This window comes from Tinamus guttatus, unplaced genomic scaffold (assembly GCF_059628265.1).
Source record: "Tinamus guttatus ecotype Peru unplaced genomic scaffold, ASM5962826v1 Tinamus_guttatus_pri_ptg000649l, whole genome shotgun sequence".
Classification (NCBI taxonomy): domain Eukaryota; kingdom Metazoa; phylum Chordata; class Aves; order Tinamiformes; family Tinamidae; genus Tinamus; species Tinamus guttatus.
This window is the reverse complement of record NW_028289183.1, coordinates 2,305,361-2,330,274: the sequence shown is the minus strand read 5'-3', so window position 1 is coordinate 2,330,274 and position 24,914 is coordinate 2,305,361. Positions and strand designations below refer to the sequence as shown.

At 40.4% G+C, this 24,914-nt stretch overlaps 1 protein-coding gene across 2 annotated transcripts; it reads left to right on the top strand.

Annotated features, from left to right (window-relative positions):
* The first annotated feature begins 2,716 nt into the window (after positions 1 to 2,716).
* On the top strand, positions 2,717 to 24,581 carry TOM1L1 (target of myb1 like 1 membrane trafficking protein). 2 transcript variants are annotated; one of them, XM_088535948.1, is made up of 15 exons: positions 2,717 to 2,848; positions 3,018 to 3,102; positions 5,266 to 5,344; positions 10,165 to 10,314; positions 10,789 to 10,908; positions 12,437 to 12,547; positions 13,235 to 13,351; positions 16,460 to 16,593; positions 19,418 to 19,478; positions 20,788 to 20,908; positions 21,296 to 21,392; positions 21,842 to 21,902; positions 22,558 to 22,645; positions 22,926 to 22,998; positions 23,959 to 24,581. In XM_088535948.1, the coding sequence occupies exons 1-15, from the start codon at positions 2,791 to 2,793 to the stop codon at positions 24,023 to 24,025; spliced, it is 1,422 nt and encodes a 473-aa protein (XP_088392074.1). In that variant the 5' UTR covers positions 2,717 to 2,790; the 3' UTR covers positions 24,026 to 24,581. The 2 variants fall into 2 exon arrangements, with proteins under 2 accessions (XP_088392074.1, XP_088392075.1); XM_088535949.1 differs by lacking the exons at positions 2,717 to 2,848; positions 3,018 to 3,102; positions 5,266 to 5,344 and adding an exon at positions 9,067 to 9,089.
* Positions 24,582 to 24,914: the final 333 nt, after the last annotated feature.

The following is a 24,914-nucleotide window of genomic DNA, read 5'->3' as shown; positions in this document are numbered from 1 at the left end:
TCCTGGATAACGAGGAAAAAGCAAACGGAAACAGATTTTAGGTGAAAACTGTAAATACAGACCTTAGAAGATGGAGGTAGAGAATATTTTGCAACTCCTCAGCTAATCGTCACCATGGCTTGTAATTTTCATAAGCCAAATCATAGCAGGTGTAACTCAATATCATGCATGAGTTCATGCATATGACAGCTATTGAAGCAAAATATTTTGTTTCTGTGTGCATGAATCCTTGAAAACAGCTGAAGATTAAATAAGGAAAAGATATGATCTTTTAAAATTAAATTAATGATGTATAACTTGGAGCATTTAGGCCTGCAAATTAGATTAAGAATCCAGATTAAGAGTCCCTGCATAACTATATAAAATCAAATATTTCAAATCACTTTTTTGCAAGCATATTAGTAGGATTTTTCAAAGAATACAGATATGCAATACCTCTAAACTAACATGAGGCAGACCTTTGGAACCTTATTTGCCTTCAGAGTATTTTTAGGAAATTTTAAAAAGACATAAAATTTAGCACTGAAATCCCACTTCATTTCCTAATTCTAGAATTGAGAAGTTTGAAACATGTCCTCAGGCAGCACCAAACCCTGAGGAAACCTAAACTTCATAGAGACTTTAAATAAGCCAAAAGTTATTCTTCTGCACACTCCTGATAAGACTCTGTAGTGTCTCTTTGGGATTCTTCCCTGTTCTTGCTTTAGGCTCTTCCTTGTTTCTTTTTATTACACTACTATATACTCTATGTGTGCTTGCAAAGGACTGAAATATCCCTTAATGACGCTAATTAAGTGTAATGCTAGATCTGTAATGATAGTGAAATTGCAAGGAGTGCCGTAGGACTCCCTGAGACTCTGTGATCACTGACTCCGAAACGGCAAGGTCTCCGGAAAGCAGAGGCTCAGTAGTCGGGCACATTTCACTCACAACCATTCCTGAATCCCATTGCAAGTTTACAGACTTGGGCCACTGGCAGGTATCAGCGAGTAACTTTAATCAGTGAATGTCCATGGAAAAAGGCTTCAGCAGGTTGGTTATGGGTTTTTTTTTTCTTTTTACTATTATTTTATTTTCCCCAAGAAGCTTCATCAAATAGGGTCTCTGAAATGAGATCCGGCATCACAGGTTTAAAAAGGGATAATTTTAGAAGGTCCTCATTTCACCTAAGGCAATAAGAGCTTCCATGATATGGATATAGAAATAACCACCAAAGTTTCATCAGTGTCTTGCAAAATTCATCATCAGAGAATAATGAAACTCCTATTTTGAAAGTTGCTGTCTGGCTTGTAGCCAAATGACAGGAAAAATATCAGTGTACAAAACTGAGATGCATTAATTAATAAGAGTTTCAAACGGAATCTCAACTGTATGTAGATGGTAGGAGAGAAGCAGACTCAGTTTCTGTGTTCATTATAAATTATCACCTTGCCTAAAAAAAAGTTCGTGCAATAATTTAGTTTTGTAGAGATAGTTGCAAGTTCACAGAAAATTCTGTGTGCTGCTTCAGGCTTTTGTCGAAGCTATCCAGTAGATGGGGCCATAGAGTTAGAGAAAATGCAAAAGAAAATGCAAAAGAGCGAGTTCATGCCAGGGAGAACTCTCATAATCAGTGCAAATACAGCTTTGTTAACTCACGAAATGCGCATGTCAAGCAAATGACTTATTGGCGATATCGTGTTCTGACTGTAAACCCGATTAAACTGTATTCAAGTGTAGGTTAATACGATTAGATGTTTGATACTGAAATAATTATGGCTTTCAATTGGCAAAACTTACAGCGAGGCTTCAGTTTCCATTGACAGCGCGCTCCTGTATTCCCACAGGTCCGAGACACGCGCCGCTTGTGAGGAAGCCGCGCGGCGGAAATCACGGGCGACGCCTGCAGCGAGCAGGGCCCTGCGTGGGGACGTGTGCGGGGTGAGCGGCTCCTGCCTGGCGTCAGGCACAACCTGCGGGTGCTGCTTTTCCTGTGCGTGGAGGTCTGCGCCCGTCCCCTGCCCACTTGGGACAGGCAGGGGCCGAGGAAGCCGATCTGGGAAGGCCGCGGGAGCCCACAGGCTGCCCTGCGGTTTTGGGCCGGTAGGTGCCAAAATACGTTGGATCAGTACGGGTGTGAGCACGTCGTCTGCTGCCCCGTCCTGCACAAGTTGTCGTTCTCGCTGTCTCTGCTGTATTCCTTAAAAATAAATCAGTTATGTTCAGTCACTGGAAGCCACGAAAGGACAAGCCTGCGAACACTGGTGTGTTATGGATGCTCAGGAGCAGACACACTGAGCACACATGTGGATACCAACCCGAAAGTGCAAGTCAATCCTGCTGTCTAGAAAAGCCCCTTTCTCACAGGTCTTTTCTCTAAAATGAAGCTCTCAACACTTAACAGGACAAGCTGACCCTTTAAAAAGGCTCTGTTTAACGGCCTGTATTCAGAAATGCCTACAAAGACAAAATTGCAGTATTTGTGCAGCCTAAGTGGCGAGGTAGATTTTATTTTGTTACTTTATTCCCATGCCGGCCCTTTCCGCCGCAGGTGACGGGGCCCCGCGTGGGGCCGCTGGAGGCAGCTCCGGGCCGGGGCTTCGGGCGCTTTCCGTGGGATTCGCCCCGCGCCGCCCCAGCGGGGCCGGGGCCGGCCCGGCCCGCACGTGATCGGGCGCGGGAGCCGCCGCGGTACCTGGAGGCGGCTCCTCCCCGGTGGCAGGAAGGGAGCGGCCGGCGGGGCGGCCGGATCCGCCGCGGGGCCGCCGCTCCTGAGGCGCGGAGCCGGCGCGACCCTCGGCGGCGGCGGCCATGGCTTTTGGGAAGGCGCCCAAGGACCCTTTCGGCACCGCCGTGGGGCGCCTGGTCGGTGAGTAGCCGGGCGGCGCGGGGCTGACAGCCCGGGCCGTGAGGGAGGGACGGGGGGCGCCGCTTCCCACCGCTCCGCACCGTGAGGGGGAACCGGCGGCGCCGCTTCGCGCCTGGCGCGGAGCCCGCCGGGCTTCCCCCGTAAGCGGCGGCCACCCTGGTCGTTTCAGAGCGGGCGACGTTCGGAGCGCTGCAGACCGAAGAGTGGGGCCAGTTCCTGCACATCTGCGACGTGATCAACACCACGGAGGAGGGGTGAGCGTGGCCGCGGCTTTCCGCGGGCGCGGGGCTGTGCAGCGCGACGCGGCTGTCCTGGGAATGGGGACCGTCCAGTTGGCCGATGGCGCCCGTGGAGTTCAGGGGAAGCAGTGGAGAGTGAGGTGCAGGTGCTGGGGGCCAGGGAAGAGTCTTGCCCAGCCAGGTGGGCACCTCACTCTATGGTCAGGACTTGGACACGCTTTCCTAGATGAACAAAAGGTGGTAACGTCCCAGCAGTTCAGGTTTTGTCCAGCCTGTGCTGCTTGTCAGCGAGAGCTGTGGCCGCCTGAATGCCACCACACTCGAGGTGCGGTCTGTGCACAGACGAGTGTGTCCTCTGCACGAGCAGAAAATCCCGCTGGGAGCAAACCTGGAGCAAACGTGTGTGAATTTGGCATTTTTGACCCTATCAGGGTTCCCCGTCAGGTGTTTCCTCAGCCTACCTACAACATGACAGCGCAGGGGTCGCGTGACACCCGAGTTCCTGTCCAATAAAGAGCTGTAGTGTCACCCAGGTACCTGGCGTGTGTGGCTGGTGCTGCAGAGCAGCATGGTTGAGCTTTGATACTTTATTGTTCCTATATCCAAAACACGGAGAAGGAAATTAATTGCCACGTAAGATTCTGCTGTTTTGCATTGCAAAAACTAGTTGCTACCGGGGCCTGTTCCTAGCCCTGGCTGGAGGACTTTCCTCAGAAGAACAAGGCATGCCGTAGGGTCAGCACAGTTATTTTGTTTTATGCAAGTTTCGTTCCTTTCATTTTTTTCCTGATCCCATGCTCTCATTGACGGCCAGGACATAGAGCTGGGAAGGTCAGTAATATTCCCGGTCGCCGCCATCGGCAGCTGCGTGCTTTAACCCTCAGCGTTAGTTTTTATGCGGAGCAGCTCTGCAACAAAGCTCTTTTAAATAAACAACTTCCTCCTGTGCGCAGCTTATGCCCACAGAGGAACTTCTTATAACTTCCTCCCAGGCAACTACTACTGGTCATAGTCTGTAACAGGATATTAGGAACAGCAGAACTGCTGTATCTAATTAGGTGAATGGTTATTTTAACGCAATATGCAGCTTCTGACTGGCGTTCTTCCAGATGCTCCAGAGAAAGAGCAAGAAGCAAGAATGGAAGAGCTTTCTGCCAGGCAAAATTTTTCCCTTTCTCTCTCCTTCCGTCACTTCTACTTTGAGTTGGTGCTCTGCTAGTATGAGTAAGTGTGGCAGCTCTGCTGCCATAGAAGTAGAGAAATCTTTCCTTTTTCATGAACAGGCCTTTCAAATTGAAAAGCACAATAATGGCAAATATATGTTTAATTTTACTATGAAAAAAATTCCCCAAAAATGGATTTTTCTTGTTCAAAAGTTAACCTTTATGCGTGTTGCTTTATCTTAGATTCTAGAGAGAGCCTGAAGAGACTTCAGAACATATTGTTTTTGTTTACCATGAGCACTGAGGTGACCCTAATTGTTGTAATATCTGGGTACACTATACAGAGGTCCTATGAAACAAGCAAAACTGTTTTCGCATGTGATTTTTCCACCTCTTTCCTCCTACGTAGATATGTAAACAGATACAGGGTGTATATATAGAAATCAAAATGACTAGGATGGAAATGCCACTATCTCTGGGATGGAATGGGTTGTCCATCCGTACGTGGTAATTACGCAGCTTAGGTAAAAGCGTCCTGCCATTAAAAGATTGGAAGCTAGCCAAGACATCCCTACTCTTGACAGCCCTCCCGGAAGAATATTTTTAATTGCATTATATTTAAAAAATGAGTATTAGCCTACTCTGACACATTTGGCATTTTTTGCTGTTTTGTGGCAAAAGCAGTTAGGTAAGTAAATCTCTTGTACAGCAGTGAAAATATAATTTTGCAGGAAACTACAGAGAGAAATAACTTCATTCCTCTGCACAAGTCTCTGGAGTAACGTATGGTTGGCAGTAACAAACCTGATTCACTGCTCTGTTACCTTAGCTCAGTGCTCAAGTGATTTTGCTGAAATCAATGGGGCAATTACTTCAGTTTTATAGGAGATGTAAATATAGGGATGAATTTGGTCCCATATCTCAGGCCATTATTTTGAGATCTTGGATGAAGTTATGATCTTGATAAACAGTCTAATTTCACTGGTATCTTTTTTTATTTAATATCTTATCACAGGCCTAAAGATGCAGTTAAAGCATTAAAGAAAAAGCTTTCCAAAAACTGTAACCATAAGGAGATCAGACTTACCCTCTCTGTAAGTATATCTATATTTGTATCATTTAGACACTAAAAAGTATTTGAAAGGTTAGGATGTCATGCAAGTTATCACTGGCACAGCTGTCTGTAATGTCCTCTGTGCATATAACACTAGCACAGTTGCAGGTGAGTGCACTCATATATGCATATATGAGTGCATATATGGCTCCATACAGCTACTGGATGATTCTAGTTCTTCCTGAGCTATTTTTTTAAGCTGGCACTATACTAATAATATGGTTCTTACTGACTCTGAGTGTCTGTGCATGAGCGCCCCGCCTATTTGTGAAAGATACAGGGGCTGGAGTATTACATAAAAGCTGTGTTTAACCGTTCTATTACTCACATTGTTGTACTGATCTTAGTTAAAGCGTGTTATGCAGCATTGCGGAATGTGTGATATTTGTTTTCTAAAACCAAATGTTATTGCATATAGGTGAGAAACTTCAATATGGTAACAATGGTGGGGTGAGCAAGGTACAGGATAAGCCCCATAAGATTCAGATATTATGATTAAAGTTGGAGTGACTGGGAATATCCCATTTGAAGGGAATATCCTAATTTGAAAATATCTAGTCTTCAGAATTTGGCAGTCTCTGAACTTTGGCAAAGTTTGGGCCACAGTTGTGATTTTGGTCATTGTAGGCTTCATAGCAGCAAGAAAACATAGTTCTTTGTTGTCTACTATGTAAATAGTGTAGGAAGTATCAAGAGGTTCCTAATACTATCAGAAATCTACTGATTCACTACTTAGGTTTCCTGAGTTATTCTCAAGTTATTCTCATGTAATTAAATTATTCTCAAGAAACTGGAGTAATTATAGGAAGACTTTTATATTTTAGACTGTTGTGGATTTCTGTGATTCATTATTTGTCTAGAAATAGCTTCACCATTTTCTTTTTGGGAAGATGTAGAGGTCTGTCTGCATTACACTCTAGATACCATTATTCATAGTTTTGGTATTTGTTGTGCAAAATCATTATCTGTATCAACACATACTGAGAAATGTTTACGGAAGATAGACAATTGATAGTGTCAAATTGTAGGACACTTAGTAATTGCCCAAGTGTCACCTGACAAGTCAGAGATGGAGATAAATATGTTAAATATACCAACATAGACCTTTAGCTCATTCCATTTCCGCACGTCTTTCCTGGTTTCCTCCTGCAGTGTCTTATGAATCACCTTTCTGTGTGTTTTGTGTTTGCATAACAGAAACACACTGTTTCTATAATTGCTATCCCTGTATCAGATCTGCTTTCTTTATGCTACAGACTCTGTCTCTTAGTCCTTTTCTGTATGTCAGGCAGAATCAGCTGGAATTAAAATAGTCTGTAGATTTAGGGGTCTTTAGCTGTAGATATGCACAAAATGACATTCTAGTTCAGCTCTTATGGAACATTAAAATTGAGAAAAATATGTTTTTGTTATACCCGAGGAAGAGCTTTATCATCTTGACCTGGAAGCTCATTGTATGTGCTTGGAGTTGAACTGCCTACCAGCTTGCAGCTACGCAACTAAATTAACCTTTTTCTCACCATCTTTTCCAGTTTTCAGGGCTCTTCTCACCAACCCACATGTGACTGCCTGCCAGGCAATCTCATCCTTTTGGCCCAGCTTCTATTCTCAGACTGCAGACTTTCTCTCCCCAACTTTCTAGCTCCTTAATCATTTATTTATTTGTTTATTTTAATGTAGATGCCAGCATTTCCTTCAGCTCTCCCATTTCCTGCTTTTGTTTTTACGTAACTGTCCTGGCTCCTCTCCTATTTCTGTTTTTCTCCCTGTTGTGACATGAACACTGCAGGTATAAAACCTTTCCTTTGGTGACCTCCATGCTGACCATGTTTGACTTTTTGCTCCTTTGTTTGCAAATCACTGTGTGCTACAGATTATAGCTTATTTTGGTTTACGTATTCTTGATTGTCATACTGAAGTTGTCCTACTGCTCATTTTCAAATATTAGAATGAAACAGTAAGACATTGCAAATAAAAATCTGGGAAATATTTTTCAGTTTCTTAAAAGCAAAAACAAGAAAAACATTCAAATCCAAGTTCCCGTATTTTATAAATTACTGGCTTTTCTTCTAAATGTCTACCAAAAAAAATTTTTTTTTAATCTTTTTGTTCTGGTGAACTGTGCCTTTGCTGAAGCACGTGCTGTCTTCCAGCTTTTGAGAAATTGGCACAATAAAGTAATGAAGAAGACTACAAATCTGCAGGCGACTCTTGCTTTGACGCATACTTTGATCCGGTTTTATTTACTCGACCTTCAAATTCTGGAATTTAATCTTTCTAATGAAACGGCGTTCTTAAGGAGCCCATTCCCAGAGAACATACACAGACTGAAATGTTGTGAAAGTCTTGGCCTGGAGTGGCAGGATTGCCTGTGTCAGTCCTAATTCTGTCGTTGAGATGTGCTAAATCTACGGAACGTCATTCTCGTTGTGTGTCTTTCAGATGTGTGCGTATTTACTCTCAGGCAGCAGGGTGAGTGCCAGCTGGGTGATCTCCTGGCTGTGCCTTAGCTCCGTGTACTCTGATCTGGGGACGGGACCTGGCACTTCGATGTCACGTGGACTGAGCTGTATGTGTGTCAGGCCATAACGTTGCATCATTCACTGTCTTTGATAAAGCCAAGAGGTCGGGCTTGGCAGTGCTGATTTCATAATCACAGAATGAGGAGGATTAGGACTTTTAGGCAGGAATCCAGTAAAGTATTTATTAGTTCAGTCCTTAATAATAAGAGACTTTGAATAGACTGCATAAAATATGTTTGCGCAGTGAACACTGAGACACCTGAACAGCTTTTCTCCTTAGACCATGTTTTGTTTTCGTAAAGAATTTACTGCAGTGCCCACATTGTAAAACCTGTAAGTGCTTAACAGCTGAACAAAGAGCACATGGAGCAGTAAATGTGCCCCCTTGGTGCTTTTGTCCACACACCCATGTGCACATACAATATACACACACACACACTTATATACAATAGCAGCGGGAGGAACTTGAGACAGACTACTTAATCTTTCTGTTATATTATTGCAAAACATTTCAAAGAAAGTAAAAGACTATATTTGATGTTGCTGTTCTTAAAACATGTTTCTAGAGAGTTTCCATTATCCTGCGTGTTTGACTTGGCCTCGGGCCCGTTGTATCCCCGGGAACTATGTGGGAAGATGAGGTCCTATATGAAATGATAAAAATAAGCATATTGAAGTCCTAACAAAAGATGTTATTGGCCTTAAAGGAGCTTGTTCTTTAATGATCTGGGTAAAGATACTGGAGCCAAGTTCTTCTTTCCTGAAACTAGCTTAGTTTCACTGTAAGGGGGCTGCATTGGCATGACTGAGTAGAGGATCTAGACCAGTACTTTCATTTATAGGGTAAATAATCAGTTCTTTAAGTAGGGGGTTAATAGTAGGGAGTAGCATACCAAATTTCCCATGTACTGGGTTGAAAATGTTTTGCACAAACCATCTTTGAAGTACTGCATAGGCAAATGAGTTGGCCTATTAGCATATGTTTCATGTACTCTTTCAAATAAAAAGTAATGATTTGAGCCAAGAGTTTTTGGTAATTATTTCTCAGTTGTTTCTTTGCACAGCTGGTGCTCTCTCTTTGTTCTGCCTTTTCTTTATTTCAGCAATATATTTCAGCAGTATATTTTCATCTGATCTTACACTTCTTCCTCCATAAGGCCTGATCACACTTGGAGGATACCCCCCAAGTCCTGAGGCTAGAAAGTGAGTTGATGCTCTAGGAAAGCCTGTTTCATCTGCTTGGTCATGAGCATGGTAGTGTCCATTAAAATCTGTGTATCCTTTTGAGAAATATTTCCTGTATATTGTGTGATTAAGGAGCAGTTGTATGTTTATAAAAACATGACATTTTGCAAACTTTTGCAAATCCTACCCTCATGTTTCATTTTCCCATCTCCCTCTCAGACAGGAAGGGAAGGTAAAGATACAATTGAGAAATAAAAAGTTCAAGATTGCCCACTTCATAGATGTGGCTCTGTAGCCCTGTGGTCAGTCTCCAGATCAGAGTCAGGCAAAGTAGGTTCTGTTCCTCATTCTGCACCTGGTCTGGTTGCCCCGTTTCCTATCATGGCTTGTTTTGACCTGATTTCAAGTTGCTAGGACCTATACTTTTTGGGGTTTTTTTCTGTAAAATGGAAAATGTAACCAGCCATCTCCGAGTCTATAATGCTGTTATTGCGAACATTTATGTGCAATTAGGGGAAATTCTATTTGCAGGGCTCCTAATCCGAATGATCCAAGCACAGTTTTAAAAGCAGAATTTAGGGTTGTTGTTGTTGTTTGTTTCCTCCCCGTTTTTTGGTTAGTCTCCAGTTGAAGGAAAGAGTAGGAGTAAAGCATTTATTAATCTTATTTTCTTGTCCTGTAAAGCTCTTCAGAATCTTTCAGGCGGGATACCTGTGAGCTAGGCAGTGAATTAATACTACTATTAATGTATGTAAGCCATTTTTCATGCTATGAACAGATTCATGCCTAGGGTGCTGTATGTTCACTAACTGCTATGGCATGGGAACAGGTGTGATCATACCTCCTGTTCTTTTTAAAAATAGAGTAACTGGCTAACCCATTTTTTATTTGCTTAGGAATAACACTGCACACAGTGAACTGCCATCCCTAGTAACCTTTTTAGATGTTCTATTGAAATTGCAGGCATTTATCTGTTCACACCTATTTGTGCTCTTCACAATAGCACCTTGGAACAAATTAGAGAGGAAACAAAAGCAGGTAAATTTTTTTTTCCTGGCATCTATGTAAGAGAAGCTTATTTTTCTGTGTGCAGTTGCTTGACATGTGTATGGAGAACTGTGGCCCAAGATTCCAGTCTTTAGTTGTGAAGAAAGATTTCTGTAAAGACAAACTAGTGAAGCTGCTGAATCCAAGATACAACTTGCCAATCGACATGCAGGAGAAAATCTTGACATTTATCATGGTAAGTCTTGAGTAAACAGTGTGTATTTGTCTCTGCTATATGGTAAATATTTAATGATGCAGCACATTGCTGTGCTCTAATGTATTCATGGGAACCTCTTATTAAAGAGGACCTGTTGCTTGTTCTTGCTGTGCCTGCTTCATGCAGGAACAGCACAGTGAGATACAAAGAGAGAAAACCAGAAATAATTCTGGAAAACTGTCCAACTCTGCCTTTTGGCGTTCTCCTCCCAATTCGTGTAGGCAGCTCCCTCTGTGGTTGCACTGAACAAGCCAGGTGAGGAGAAACTTCGAAGCTTTCATCTCATTCCTGCTGCTTTGAATGCAGTTGTTTGGAGGGGGAGAAGGGAAAAAACAAGTAGCTCAGGCGAAGGGAAACCCCTGCCATTAGTACCACTGTTTTAGAAGCGCTTCTTGGAACTACTAACTCTCCATTTTTTTGTGATTGTTACTATTCCTGCTTTTACCAAACCAGACATGGGCCAGAGGGTTCCAAGGAATGGTGGATGTGAGTGAAGTAAAAGAAGTTTATCTGGAACTGCTGAAGAAAGGTGTGGAATTTCCGTCTTCTGACTCCAGCACAGGGGTATCTAAGGTGAGGATACATAAGGATCCTGCATAAGGATCCTGCATTACCCATTGTAAGTCAGAAACAGGATGTCTTAATTGTATGAGCTCTGTAGACAGAAGGTGTGTTTGTTTTGTTCTGAAATGCTCCAGGGCAATCTATGACCAACTTCCTTAAGGACGTGAGTAGAAATCAGTTTCAATTATAACTACTAAGATCAACAAAGGAACTTGGCCTAAATAATAGTATCTTTATTTCATTTCAAACCACAGATGAGTGAATGTATTCTCAAAAAGGAAGCATCTGTCTCTGGGGACTTTCAGAGCATTTGAAGGATTTGGGTATGCTTTTTACATCAAAATGAATGAGAGCCAAGTATTTCAAACTCATCAGCTTTTGAAAGTCTCCACTAAACTGAGTATGATCCTTCTGAAAACAGTGTCATTCAGAATAGGGGCAATATATATGTTTACTTTTAAATTGAGAAGGGTAGAAACCTGTAACAAAAGATTATCTATACATCTATCCAGATATTTGCAAAGCCTGCATGAGGTAATCTCTACCTTCATTATTTAAACCTGCATGTCATAAGTATTATTGCATAGTATCTAGGTTGCATTAAATTATAAATATGGCTTGAGCATTGGATATCAGCTGAAAATGCAGTATACTCTTTAGAGGAAATCCTTTCAGAATTTGTTTTCTGTTAGAGATTATTTCACAAGACTTTGGAGAGGTGTGAAACCGTTGGGTGGAACCTTGCAATTACAGAAGTAGATCTATAATCAGTGTGCACAGGAATGGTTCAGAGTTATCCTGTGTTTGGTTGGTGACTGAATAGCAAAGTGCACAAAAACTCATTTGGGACTGTTTGAACAAGCTCTATAGAGAATGGTTTCAATAGAGACTTATTTTTCTACACTAAGTATAAAGAAGATGACTTTGCCTACCACATCTAGTTCAGGAAAATCAGTGGGAAACATCTGATTTCAGCACCAGCAGACCTGAATACAATGTTTGGCTCAGAGTCAGAAAATAAAGAATCAGAAATGTACAGTCTTTTGCAAGTTTTTTGTACTGCTATTAATTCAACCCAGAATGCAAATGAAGCTCTTTGCAGTCCAAGTTTTCCAGCTTTTGGATCCAAAAAAACTTGTTAGCATTCTGTCACAGAGACCTGGACCCTGTTTCTGCTTACACATGTGATCCTATTCTAAACCATATTTTAAAGTTACAGCCATGTTTTAGGAGGGACTCTTCTTTCTGTTACATAGCTTAAGAGCTCAAGGAGACATCTTGGTCATTCCCAGTTTACCTTGGGATGGAATCTTTTGCAAACAAACTCATTTGAAAGATACCTGAATTCTAAAATACAAAATAGCTATTAGATTTATTCTTGTAAATGTAACTTGACAAACAAATTCCTTGAGAGTCTTGACTGTGAAAAAACTAATGTCCAGTTATCTAGTCTGATAAAGATGTGTTGTAGCGCTCTGATCTGGATGCTGGTTTCAATTCTTCCATTAAACTAAAGCTCTGGTCTCCTCTCTTTCAGCAAAAATCATCTCAGCCTTCTGCAAAGACCTCCCCATCTTCCACTTCCCCTGCAAAACATTCTTTATTCCCTCATCCGACTGGTCCAACATTATTGCTGACTTCTGAGCAGGTACAGGACTAACAGATTTGGGGGTAGGAGATCCCACTAGCAGAATCCTGCAGATGTGTTTATGATTTCCACAGCCGAGTGCATAAGCCACTAGAAAGACCCATCACTTTAAGTGGCACAGCTCTGTATTCAGCATTCTAGGTTTGTCCTATCCTGAAAATGTTTTTGTGGTGGTATGGCAAAGCAGAGTATGAAAAAGTAGGTTGAATTAATGGCTCAAGTGGGAAATGGAATCATTTACTTGATCATGAAAATTTCCAGTGATCTTTTATGATGATAGTATGCAAATTCATAGAAGTTACTTCAAAGATAAGTGAGAAAAAAAACTTATTTTTTGCCTGAGAGTTGTGCAAAGAATTTATTATAAAAAAAGAGAAAGGAAAAGGCAGTCTGCTTTCATTTCCATTTGTGTTGTAGATAACTGAAAAGAGCAACAGCCTTGTCAATAGTAGGAAGGCTTGCCTGAAACCCCTGAAAGACAAGTAGTAAATTCAGATTTAAATCTCATTTTGATGGGATGTATAAAAGCCAGCCTAATTCAATTTATTTTCATGGAGAGACACCGGAGTGACAGTGCTAATTAGGCCTGTATTTTACTTGACAGAGAAGAAAGTAAATATTAGAAGTAAGAATTATTTTCGCCACTCTGTTTACATACACAATATTCTGTCATGTTGAACTGAACAGATTGGGAAACTGTACAGCGAACTGGATATGGCAAAAATGAATGTGAAAGTCATGTCATCAATATTAAAAGAAAACGTTCCTGGCTCTGAAAATCCGGATGATATGAATCTTTTACAGGTATGCTACCAAATTCATTTGGTAGGGTCTGTTGCTTTGTTTTGATTGATGTTAATTTTAAAATATACACTGTGTCTTTTCCTGTGACACATGTATTCAGACTGCAAAATAGAAACCAACAGCAGCTTTCTATTTCTGGTGATGTTCAGCTTTCTCCTTTCCTTCACCTTCCCCTGACATCAGGATAGCCTGGCAAGGACAGGGCAGCTTGCAAGGTAAATTTAAGCTCTGGGGAATTCTGAAGGCAAAGGAATACCATAATAGAGGGTTCTCTGTTAAGTATGTTCTGTCAAACAGCCCCAAGAACATTCCAGTTGAATGTAGCTGCCCTGTGGGAAGAAATGATGACACAATCTCTCACATATCCATCCTGGAGTTTTCAGGGATCTCTTTATTACTGCCAGTCCCTTCAAGGCAGACTGAAGGCCGGTGAGGAGTATGAAGCATTGTTTTTTATGTGCATGACCTCAAAGACTGAGAGCTTGCTGTGCAACAAATGAAGGCACGTGCTCTTCAAGTGTAGCCTGAAGGAAGTATATTGCAACAGTCAAGTTTGGATGTGACGGTGAAGATACAGTCTTCTTTTTATGATGTCATTATTTATAAACACTTTTCTGAGGCTGTATTTTCTACTTTAGAAACTTAAAGTGCTATACTACCCTAGCGTTGGAGTAGCTAGTGACCTGTACCAAATGGACATTTTTCTGATTCTTGTTTTCTACAGCAATTCAGAAATTACATCCTTTTGTTTCTAAACCTACCTTCCAACTCATATGACAAGGAAACATTTCTCATGATTTGTCAACATTAAATATATTGGAGAATTGATTAGTTTCCACAGCCTTTAGGTGTGATTCTCCTGCCCAGTGCAGCATCCTTCCTCAGCAAGGAGCTCTCGCTGAGAGGTGTTGAGTTGACTTCAAGGTTGAGCTATTTGACTGTGTCCTTTTGTATTGGCTCACAACTGGTGAGGACTGTGAGTGTGAAAGGTGTGGAGGGACAGCAGCAGTTTCCTGTTGCATCGCACCTTTTTTGGCAGCAGCACTGTTGGTCTGGGGAAACCAGACAGCCCTTACGTCCGTGGAGAGAGACAGAATCTTTCCCTCAGAGCCTTCTGTTACCCTTGAAACTCCTGGCACCTCCAACAGCGTCTCTTCTGCAGAAATCTGTGGAGCTATAGGTGCAAGGAGGAAGTGTCTCCATAGCAAGACAGCAGGGATCTGAACAGAGCAGCCTTTAAGTGGAGGCAAATAGCTGTTGGCAGTAGATTACAGAGGCCTCGCTTTACCTGTGCAAAGGAGTTCAAGAGAGGATGTGGCAGCAATGGGCACCACCTAAGCAGCTGGTTGCATGCACAATGCTTTGCTTCTGTACTGCTGCTGCCTCTTACTGGATGCCAGGATGCAAATTGGTCTGGATTTAAGCAGCCAAAGATACCCCAGGTAGGAGGTAACGTTGGTTCATTGCACTTGGCCACCTCCATTCAGTCCCTGGCAGGGTGTTTCACTTGTGAAACAGGAAAAGTGTGTCTTTCATTTCCAGGCTCCTACAATGGTCTTCTGGACATGGATGCATATATTAAGTTGCCCACAGTAAACCAATGGATTCTTATTGACACTCCCAGTAATAAAAATGTTGGCAAAAGGTTGAGGACAGGGCGTGGAGTTCCCATTCCTGAAGGAGGGATTAAAACTCATTCCTCATACATTTTATTGTTCTTGTTTATTTCTGTTCCTTTCTGTTTTTCTCTATCGAGACATGTAAAGCATCAGCATGTGTTTCTTTGGGTGTTTACTATTCCATTTTGTTTCTAGTTTACATGGATTACTTTCATTAGGGTTTTGCTGTTAGAGAACAGAGTCCATTATGAAGAGAGTTGCTTGTTTTAGGCTTTGAGTGAGCTGGAGATGATTAATTTCTGTCCTTATGATTATCCTGTGTCTCTTAATAAAAATTATAACGGGTTAAACGACATCAGAGCAACATAATCTCAGTTCTGTTCCTCATCCCAGTTTCAGGCAAAGCATGAGACAGCAGATTCACTTGAAATATTATGTTAACCAGTAACAGTAATTAAGCAATAGCTAAGAGCCCCTGTCAGACAGAAGGAGTAATAAATGCTTTTAGCAGCAGGACAGGCAGAAATTTGGATCCCAGGTCATCAACTGGGAAGCATTAGCCCAAATTCATTGCAATTGCTGATCATTTTATTAAACCGATAGCCCAACCTTGTGCAATTCCAGCTTTCAAAACGTAAGGGTCGGTGCACTGGTGTGGACAGGAGCAAAACCACACGGTGATTGAGATGAGTGTTTGCCTCTCTTTTGATCATAGTGAAGAGAGGAGAGAGAAGGGGAAAAAACAAGTTGACTGCGTTCAAGTTGTTGTTGCTAAAGAATTTGTTCCTTTGAACATGCAAAATCAGCAGGGAAAGAAACATAAATAAACTGACTTTCATTTCAGCTGGTGGTAATGTAAAATTCTACTCAGTAAATCTCCAGTAATCTCCTATCTGCTGGTGCTGCCAGGTTTGTGTTACTTTCTTAAAATGTGCTTGGATTAAACACATCCAAATTATACTTAGAGGAACAGTTAGAGCTAGGGACCTGTGTCACAGAGCCCTCTGTCCTTTGGACTAATGATTTCTTTCTTCAAGCAAGCCTTGAATCACATTCATTAAATTCATGTGAAGTTTCCTACAGAGTTTAATTCCGTAGATTCATGCTCAGTTCAGATTTTCTCTGAATTCCCCATAGAGGTTGTCTTTTCTTCTCTGTCTTTTTTTTTTTAATTTGTATTTGTAGTTTAGTCTTTAGAGAAAAATGGGCCTTCAGAAATGAAGGTGGGTCACAGCTGGGGGTAGGGTAGGGATTGGAGTGCTGCCTGCAATGATAGAAGTTGTCAACCTTGTTTTGGAGACATCAAAGACATGAAAATTACTCTGTTTGCAACCCTTGGTATGTGTGTGGTTTGTTTAAATTAAGGAATGTTAGCCACGAGTCTGCAACACTCAGTTGCCTTATCATTCTTCTCCAGAACTGACAAATGGGGAAACCACAGTTATGTTTTTCTTTTTTTTTTTTTTTTAATTCCCCCCACCTTGGGCAGAAACTGTATAAGACCTGTCGGATGATGCAGGAAAGGATCATGGAATTGTTGGTGACAGTGGAGAATGAAGATGTGATAGTTGAATTAATACAAGTGAATGAAGATCTGAATAATGTTCTCCTGGGACATGAAAGGTAAATCCAGAACCTCTCTCCTTTTGATGTCCTGACTGGATAAATGCATTTAGTGAACACAAGTGGTCCATATAACTAATGCTGATTCTTCACAGAAGCAGATATTATCCTTAATCTGGAGCAAGGGAAGAGAAGATCACAAAAGGAGAAAATTACATGTTTGCCATCCCCTGTACTTTTTCAGAAGTAGTTCATAAAAGTAGTTAGAAAACTATTAGAATGGATTAAAACGAGTTAACAGTGTGCACTGGAAATGAGACAGAAAACTATGCAAAAACTGTTCTGGAATTTGCTGTTCCTTTCCTGTAATGTGCAGTGGATTTGCCATTAGTCAGCTACAAGCTCTTTCTTCCTACAGAGTCCTCCTTTCTGTAAACGCGCTTCCAGATATTCACCCTCCTTTCTAAACATCCTGGACAGCTTTACTGCAGAAATCAGCCATGAAATAGCATTCTGCCTCATTGCGTGCTTGAGAATTACTGGCTTTTCTCAGCTGAATTGAAACAAGCTGTCCTACCTGTCTTACAGGAGAAAATGTTTATTCTCTCACACACGGAAGCACTACAGTGCTTTGTGTTGACATCCCACGTATTTGTCTATTATGTCATCGGTAGCATGGCTAGCAGTTAGCAAAAAGTAAGTTCAATTCAGACTGAAAATTCCAGCATTTTCCCCTGCAAAGTCAGAGTGTGTATGATCATGGGGAGCATTGTGCTTTAATGGGAAATAACCTTTGGTGGTGTTCTAAAAATGATTATGCATCATGGGGCAATGGTTAAGGAACAAATTAAAGACTTTTGCTCTATGCACATGGAAGATACGATCTTCCAAGGCCATCTGAAGTGCTGTTTTGAAGGTTGAATGGATTGAAGTGCTTTATCCATTACACATTTCTCCATCCCTTATCTCTTACGGCAACGTAAATTGCCTTAGGTAGATGGGCTTGAGGCCGCCATCCTCTGAGTGCTGTAGCTTCTGACAAGCATTAGAGGTGTGGAGACCTGCCAGCTACCTTGATCTAACACATGGAAGTAAATAGTAAGAGAAATGCATTGAGAGACATGAATGGGGAGTAAGGAAGAAGAAGAAAAGGGCATTTTTAACAGGCATTTATCCTACCAGTTTTTGAAAAATCGTGATAGGCCTCTGTTTGAATTGCACAACACAAAGTAAAAGAAACAGGATTCAACAGAATTTAACCAGAGCTTAGAACCCTGACAAGTACATCCATTGCTGTCCTTGAAACTCCTTTTGAGCCAGTCATGAAATTCCACTTCATTCTTGTTGTTTACTGTGAGCAACTCCGGGCTTGGTTCTGCTCCTGGTATCGCTTTCACAGAGAGCAACTGCATGCTCCAAGATTTGTTTCAACTGGAATACTACTATATGTCTTACCATGTGTTTTGGGGGGTTTGGATATTTCCTTAGTTTTTCATTTTAGTAAAGTACATAGAATTCTGTCTTCTGTGAATCTGCTTTATTCAACTGTGGGCTTACACTTTTATTAACATTAATGAATACTGGCAATGCCAGGAATCTCCTGAAGTTTCAATAGTAGCTTGTGGTTCTAATTCTACAAATTCCTTATGAAAGACTCGCCCAGTGATTGAAGGAGCAAATATTTGGCCATTGTGAAACTGGAAAGAAAGCTACTGCAGTTTAGTACAATTATGTTAATTTTTATATTAAACCTATCCTTCTGAGTGCAGATGCACTGCACTGTAGAGTTGGTCAGTCTGGTCAGCGCGGGGATTTATTTGGTTCACATTTGCAACAAAATGATGTATTATTTGGGAATCTCTCTAAGCAGGGTGAAGTGCAAAGTACAAACTAGCAGCTACCTCGTGCTGTTTTTATTGTTTGAAGACAAGTTATGCTGCATTCTCTGTTTCTCTTTATTAATACAGAGTAAGGATTAAATTGGGAGCAATCATCGTTGTGCAATGAACTGCCTTAGTGTGCGTAGCCCTGACTCCCTCTAGCGGCTCTAGCAGCTTCTCAGTTCTTACTGTATCGTGGATAACATTGACCTTCTGAAGCTGGAAAGTTTTTGCCTCTTTCTTTTCCTTGCTTATGTTCTTTGTAGGCCTCACCAGTAAGATAACCGTGGCCTACAAGTGCAGTTCTGTAGGCAGTCTCAATATAAGATTCTACTGCTTAAGATCCATATTTCTGAATGGCCTTGTATGTGTCAAGTTTCACTTACCTGGGTCTCCTCTGGGTGCGATGTAGCACTTGTTTTTGTTCCCAGTACACACACTTTTTTTTCTTTTTCTTTCTTCTTGGCAGGTGTTCTCTTTCCATCTTTCCTTTTTTTTTTTTTTTTTTTTCCCTCCAAGTTTCAAAAGGCCTCTCATTATTCCAGACATATGTCCCAGAGTAGGTGTGCAGTGCACCCTGGGGAAGGGCACGATGGACTTTGGAGCACAGAAAGCTTCTTGGGATACATTTGGAAGACTGTTGTGGTCAGAAGAAGCCAGACCTGGCACAGGATGAGTTCTGAGTTCCCTCGCCTGTCTGGCATGAGTACAGCTGCAGACTTAACTGTGCTTTGGTTTTATTTGAAAGAAACAGATGATTGTCTCCAAAAATGAGGCCCAGAGTAAGCAAACTGGCATTAATGTGATCAGAGAGGACCACAGCACTGGAGCAATAAACTAATTCACTAGTACAGAGATAATCACTGCAGAGAAAAGCACCTGTAATGCATGTCCTGTTCCTCTCTGGAGTTCTTTGGAATCAGCCTTTGTCAATAAAGGCCAGATTTTTAAGAATGATGTCACTGGATTGTCAGAATGAACACTTAATTATGCAATTTCAACAGGTTCTCTCGAAATAGAGTTCGATTTCTGGAGAATCAGCGAATACAACGTGAACGGGAGGAGGTGAGTGATTGTAGATGTACCCACAAACTGCAGGGCTCTAAGTGTTTCTTTCTATTCATTCTGAGAAATATATTTTTGATATACACAGATTTTTTTATTCTCTAATTGAGAGCTACAGCTTGCTGTCTTCAGTAGGATGCTTGCGGCTCTATTGATTTTTCAGAAGTCTCACTTGGACAATTCCATACAAGCTCATATAGCTAGTAATGTCAAGTCTAAGATGGAAGCTTGGTAAGGAAAAATGAGAAAGAAAAAAACAGCAAAAGAAATCTGTTCAAATGCTGTTTTATCCTCTGTAAAGCTAAGTACTATTGCCATACATGAAATGAGAAACCATAATGTTTCTTTTCATTTATTCTGTGTGAGCATTTATAGACTAAAATACACTGTTACACCATCAGAATTACAGTTACTGATGCTCTCTCTCCCCTCTGGCAAGTTAAAGCCTTTTCAGAATTTTGAAGAATGGCTTGTAGATACATCTCAGCAGATCTTTAATGGCTGTCCTTTATTGATTGGTAATTATGGTTGCTAATTATGTTGCCCAAAGTAATTTTGCACATGTTCCAGCTTCTGCTGAGTCACAATTGCGCAGTCATACAGGACTTGATATGAAAATGACTGTTATGAATGCCAAATACAGCCAATAATTACTAAAGGAAGGTAGAAGACAATCTTGTTTTCCTTGAGAAACTGCTATTACTTCATGCTGTTTTGTTTTGTTTTTCTTAATGGATGCAGTAGATGAATACTTAATAGTCCAAGTGATGCAGTCTCTGCATCTTAAAATTATTCAGGAGTCATCAGATTTAAAATACATCTGTTTTTTTTTTTTCTTTTTTTGATCTGTTGTGGAGAAATCATATCGTTCAATGATGTGGTTTTATTAAGTCTTTTTTTAGAAAAAATCATTTTTTGGTTGTTTGTTTCATTTTTAATCCTAATAGGAAACCATCTCCTAAAAATAATTGCATATTGTCACTTAGAAAATTGATACCAAACTTGTAACTAAAGATATTCACATTTATATTTTGGAATTGAGTCAATTCCATTTCCTACGTTGGAACTGTATTTCTTAATTTTTGAAATGGTAAACTTGCTGAAGCTTCATTTTTTGGAAAATGTTCATTTGTTTCATTAGCTATATTGCTTTCAAAACGAAACATCCTCTTCTTGTTGACTGCTATCCAATTCTTAGTAATAAATATATTATGATTTTGAAAGTTTATATTCTGTGAAAATAGCAATTGTATGTTTAAAGCTACACAAAATTTATTTATTTTAACTTTCTTCCTTGTTAAATGTTCAGCTGTACAGGAAGCAGCCATCTGCCCCCTCAAGTGATCTACTTGACCTCTCTACAGATTCTCCATCTCCTGCGTCAGCAGCGGTGGCACCAAACTCTGAGATGTCTCAGTTTTCAGGCCATAGTGAGTGATGAATTCATATTTTCCTTACAGACTAGTTTCTTAAAACAAACCAATAAAAGCTTAGTGGAAGGATAAAGAAGTTCCTTGTAAGAAAATAAACCAGCAGACGTTTTAGCTTTGAAGAATGTGAGAATTGATGTGTATAAATAGAAAAACAGATGAGATAGTATTAAGGGCCTCTGGTTACAGTGGAATCAATAATCTTTCTTCTGCATTACTGAAATTGGAATTCTAAATCTTCCTGGAGTTGTAATAATTTTGTCTTCATGTTTAAAAAATAGAGTTTCAGAATTTTATATGCTTCCCTAACAAAACTTTACTCCCCACCAAATGCTACATTTATTTAGTAATGTTTAAGTGATTATTAATTGTCGTTTTGTATTTTAGATTGTATATCTGCACGCCCTGAAGATACGAAGAGGCACCCTGCATCAATTTATCCACAGCTAGATTTAGCAACTACTACAAAACCCCAGCAGTTCCCGTAAGTAATCTCTTATCAAGAGATGGTAGCACTAAATGGCACTAGATAACAAGATAGAGAGATCTGTCCTATGCAATTGATCCAGTGAGTTTATGGAAAGCTCAGGGAACACAGCTAGTTAATACTTTTATACATCCATTCAGGAAATAAGAGGAAGAACTACCTTTGCTCTAGACGTTAACTTGAAAGGCTTTTATCTCAAGTGTCAAAATACACTTAAAGTATGATTTTCTGCGTGAGTAAAAGGAAGAAACGGATGAACTGTAGAGGTCAGTAAGTTAAATGGGTTAAAATGGGAGCAGCTTGCTGTCTTTTACACAAATGGGACACTTGCCCACTTGCTCTCAGTTGTGACATATGAAAAAAAAAAAGACAAGCAAAAAATATAATGATCAAAATATACACTAGTAATAGTTTCTCAGTTATTTTCTATTATTATTCTCTCCTAGGCTTGCAAGCAGTGCACAAAACAATAGTGCAGGCGTCCCAGCTGGGCATACATATAGCAATGTGAGTACCAGTCATATTCAGAATGATCATTCTGCGATGCGAAATGGCAAAAGGAGAACTGCTTGGGTTTACCTTGATTGATACCCAAATGGGATACAAAGATCTACCTTATAACCCTTCTCCATAGATCAGAGAGTGCTCTGTCCTTGGTGACCAAGCTGTGCTTGATATCCCAGATTGCTCCTGTGGGGACAGGGGGTATATGCTGCACACAAAATACCAGTGGCAGAAGGAAAATAAAGAATACGAAGGGACTTTAAGGTGTTTAGTGTTAAGTATTTGAATGTTATTCTGTGGTAGGCAGTATGAAACAGAAAAAAATGAAAAACAATCCCCCCACACAGACACTCACACCTCTATTTAAACAGCAAGTAAAAGCAGACAGCTGTATTCCAATTACTGCAGTCTGAGTCTGTGTAGTATAATGAAGCACATCCGAAATAAACTACAGAGATGTGCTATGGATAAACCTAAGAGATGTTTTGAATGTTAACTTTATGGAGAACCTATGTTAGTTAGACTGATAAGCGTTGACCTGATCTTTGGGATTTATCTGCTGTAATCTGAGACTCTGAAGTCAATAGTTATGAAACTAAGTCACAGTGGTTCTTTACAGATCAATCTGTTAATGCACTGTTTTGCTTGATTTCCTTAGCTTACAACTGTTTTAAGCCACGTGCCTCTGAATCCAGTAAGTCTGCAGCCTGGACATACAACATCACTAAATGGAGCATCACCAGCAGGTAAAAAATACTGCAAACCTAACTTTGATATGGGTGTTAGTGCTTGTTAGTGCTTACAAGCTTTAATGGTTGTTAAAGACTAGAAGCAGCAACAGTGATTGCAAAATCACATGTAGTTTGTGGTCTGTCTTGGAGATGCTGGAACATTTTAATATTTAAAGCAGCAGATACATAGGAAGTAGACTTCTGGTTTCAGAAGAATTTGGAAAAGTAGCATGCATTAAGCACACCTGTCATTTACATTTAAATATGAATTAATCTGTCCATCTTTACCCTTCAGCTGCATCAAAGAGCAAGTCACAGGCACCTCATTACTATGACATAATGGAATTTGATCCCTTGGCTCCCAAAGAGTAAGTAACTTTTAAAATAAATTATTTATAGTTTTCTTAAGTGCCAGAGGCAAGAGGGCTTCTTGGAAGGGCTTTTCTTCTGAGTTAGAAAACATGCCACAGTAATTAGGTTGAGTTACCTGACCAACTAGACTGGAGAACGGCTGCGTTTTGTACAATTTCTTTTAATGTGCCAGGTGTAACCAACCAAAGGCTAAACTTTTTTAGTGTGTTCATTAATCAGCTTCTGTAGAAACGATGGACTGTGTCAAAAACAATCTACTATAATCCTATTCAATGACATGAATAAATTGAATAAAACACAGTAAGGGACCCTGGTGAAGGGGCTGTTTGGCACTTTGGTGCAGATAGTTTTGGAGCTAGGTAAGTAAAGCAATGCCCATTCATGACAATCTTGATTTTTAAAAACGTTCTGTTGAGTCTGAAGCAAAAAACATTATTTAAAACATAAGCTACAAAAGCAAATGGATGCTGGGGCTCTCCAGATGGCCAAGTAGCCAGTCAGATAAACTGTTAGGAAACTATCCACAGGTGGCAGAAATCTACTTTCTACCAATAGATTGACAGAAATTAAGCATCTGCAAAAAAATTACTTCTGAGGAACCATTGATTTTTGAGATAGAAAAATCCCAACAAAGCATTTCTTTTAATTAACTAGTGTGCCAGTTACATACTGTGTGGTAAACTGGCCATTTACATTTTGCAGTCATGTTTCCAAACTTATTCCATCAAAAGTGAAAACGTCTAGAGGTATCTCATTAAATGTATAATGAAACATACCACAGAATTAGTTCTTTGCTTCTATGTAAATCTGAGCATCTTGCAACTGATGCTACTCTGTTAAGCAACTGCTTTAAGCTCTTGGCAGTTTAAGCTTGGGTAGGATTTTATTAGAGCATTTTTCTCTAACTAAAATGAATCGGCTGTGATGTAGGAGTTTCCCTATTCATCTTCTTTCAGAGCTATTTATGAAGAAATTGATGACAATCTTCTGAAGCCAGAAGTTAATAAGGATGCAGAATGCTGAGGGTGGACGTCAGTTCTTCTACTGAACACACATACGATTCTCTGGTGCCAGTACTATGCAGTTTCCATTCATGTATAAGTGAATAAGAGAACAATCTCGTATTTTCACATAACAAAAATAAGTATTGGAATATTAAGCCATGTGGAAGTGGAAAAGTTACTTGGATTTTTGCACCTTGATAATTTGTCTGAAATGTTCAGCTGTGTACTCTCCGTGGTGCCTTCCATGATTACTTTTAAGGTACTGGGGCCTTTGAAATATTTTTTCCAAACTCAACTGTGTATGAAGAAACACTTGACATCTGACACAAGCAAAGCAAACAGTCTCTTGCAAGTACAGAAGAAACCTTTTCCTCCAAGTTCACTCCATTGTACAGCTGTATCTTTTTATGCAGCAACCAAAACACCACTTGTATTTACAGAAATTCCATAATCCGATCTCTGTTTTAGCCTCATTACTGCCTGTGTTAATCTCCATGGAAATTGGTAAGGGCTTTCCCATATATATAAATCTTTGGGCCTCTTCCTAGTTGTCTAAAGACATTCAGAGTTAAGCTGCTTGCCTTTATATTCTGAATGCACGGAATATTTGGATGTTTTTCCTTGGTAGGAATCCAAGCTGGGGCATTAGGCACTGTCATCCATGATAACAGAACAGAAAAAGCTGCTTGTTCCTATGCTGTTGTTATTTGTAACTTTATGTACTCAGTAAATAATGGAAGGGGATCATTCATTTTCTCTTCAGCGTTCCTGCCTTGCTGAGACTTTTGTTCTGGTACAATGCAGATGAGCATTAGTTATTCAATAATCAAGTAGTTTAATAACTGTTAATAACAGTTCTGGCTTTTAATAAAGTGCCTTCTCTATTTTTCTGCTGAATGTAAAATCTG

Excerpts from the sequence above, each read along its gene's own strand:
- TOM1L1 (XM_088535948.1), top strand. The coding sequence starts at position 2,791 with ATGGCTTTTGGGAAGGCGCCCAAGGACCCTTTCGGCACCGCCGTGGGG. Across the intron at positions 10,315-10,788 it reads AAATCTTGACATTTATCATG|ACATGGGCCAGAGGGTTCCA; the intron begins GTAAGTCTTGAG and ends TTACCAAACCAG. Across the intron at positions 22,646-22,925 it reads AAATGGAGCATCACCAGCAG|CTGCATCAAAGAGCAAGTCA; the intron begins GTAAAAAATACT and ends TTTACCCTTCAG.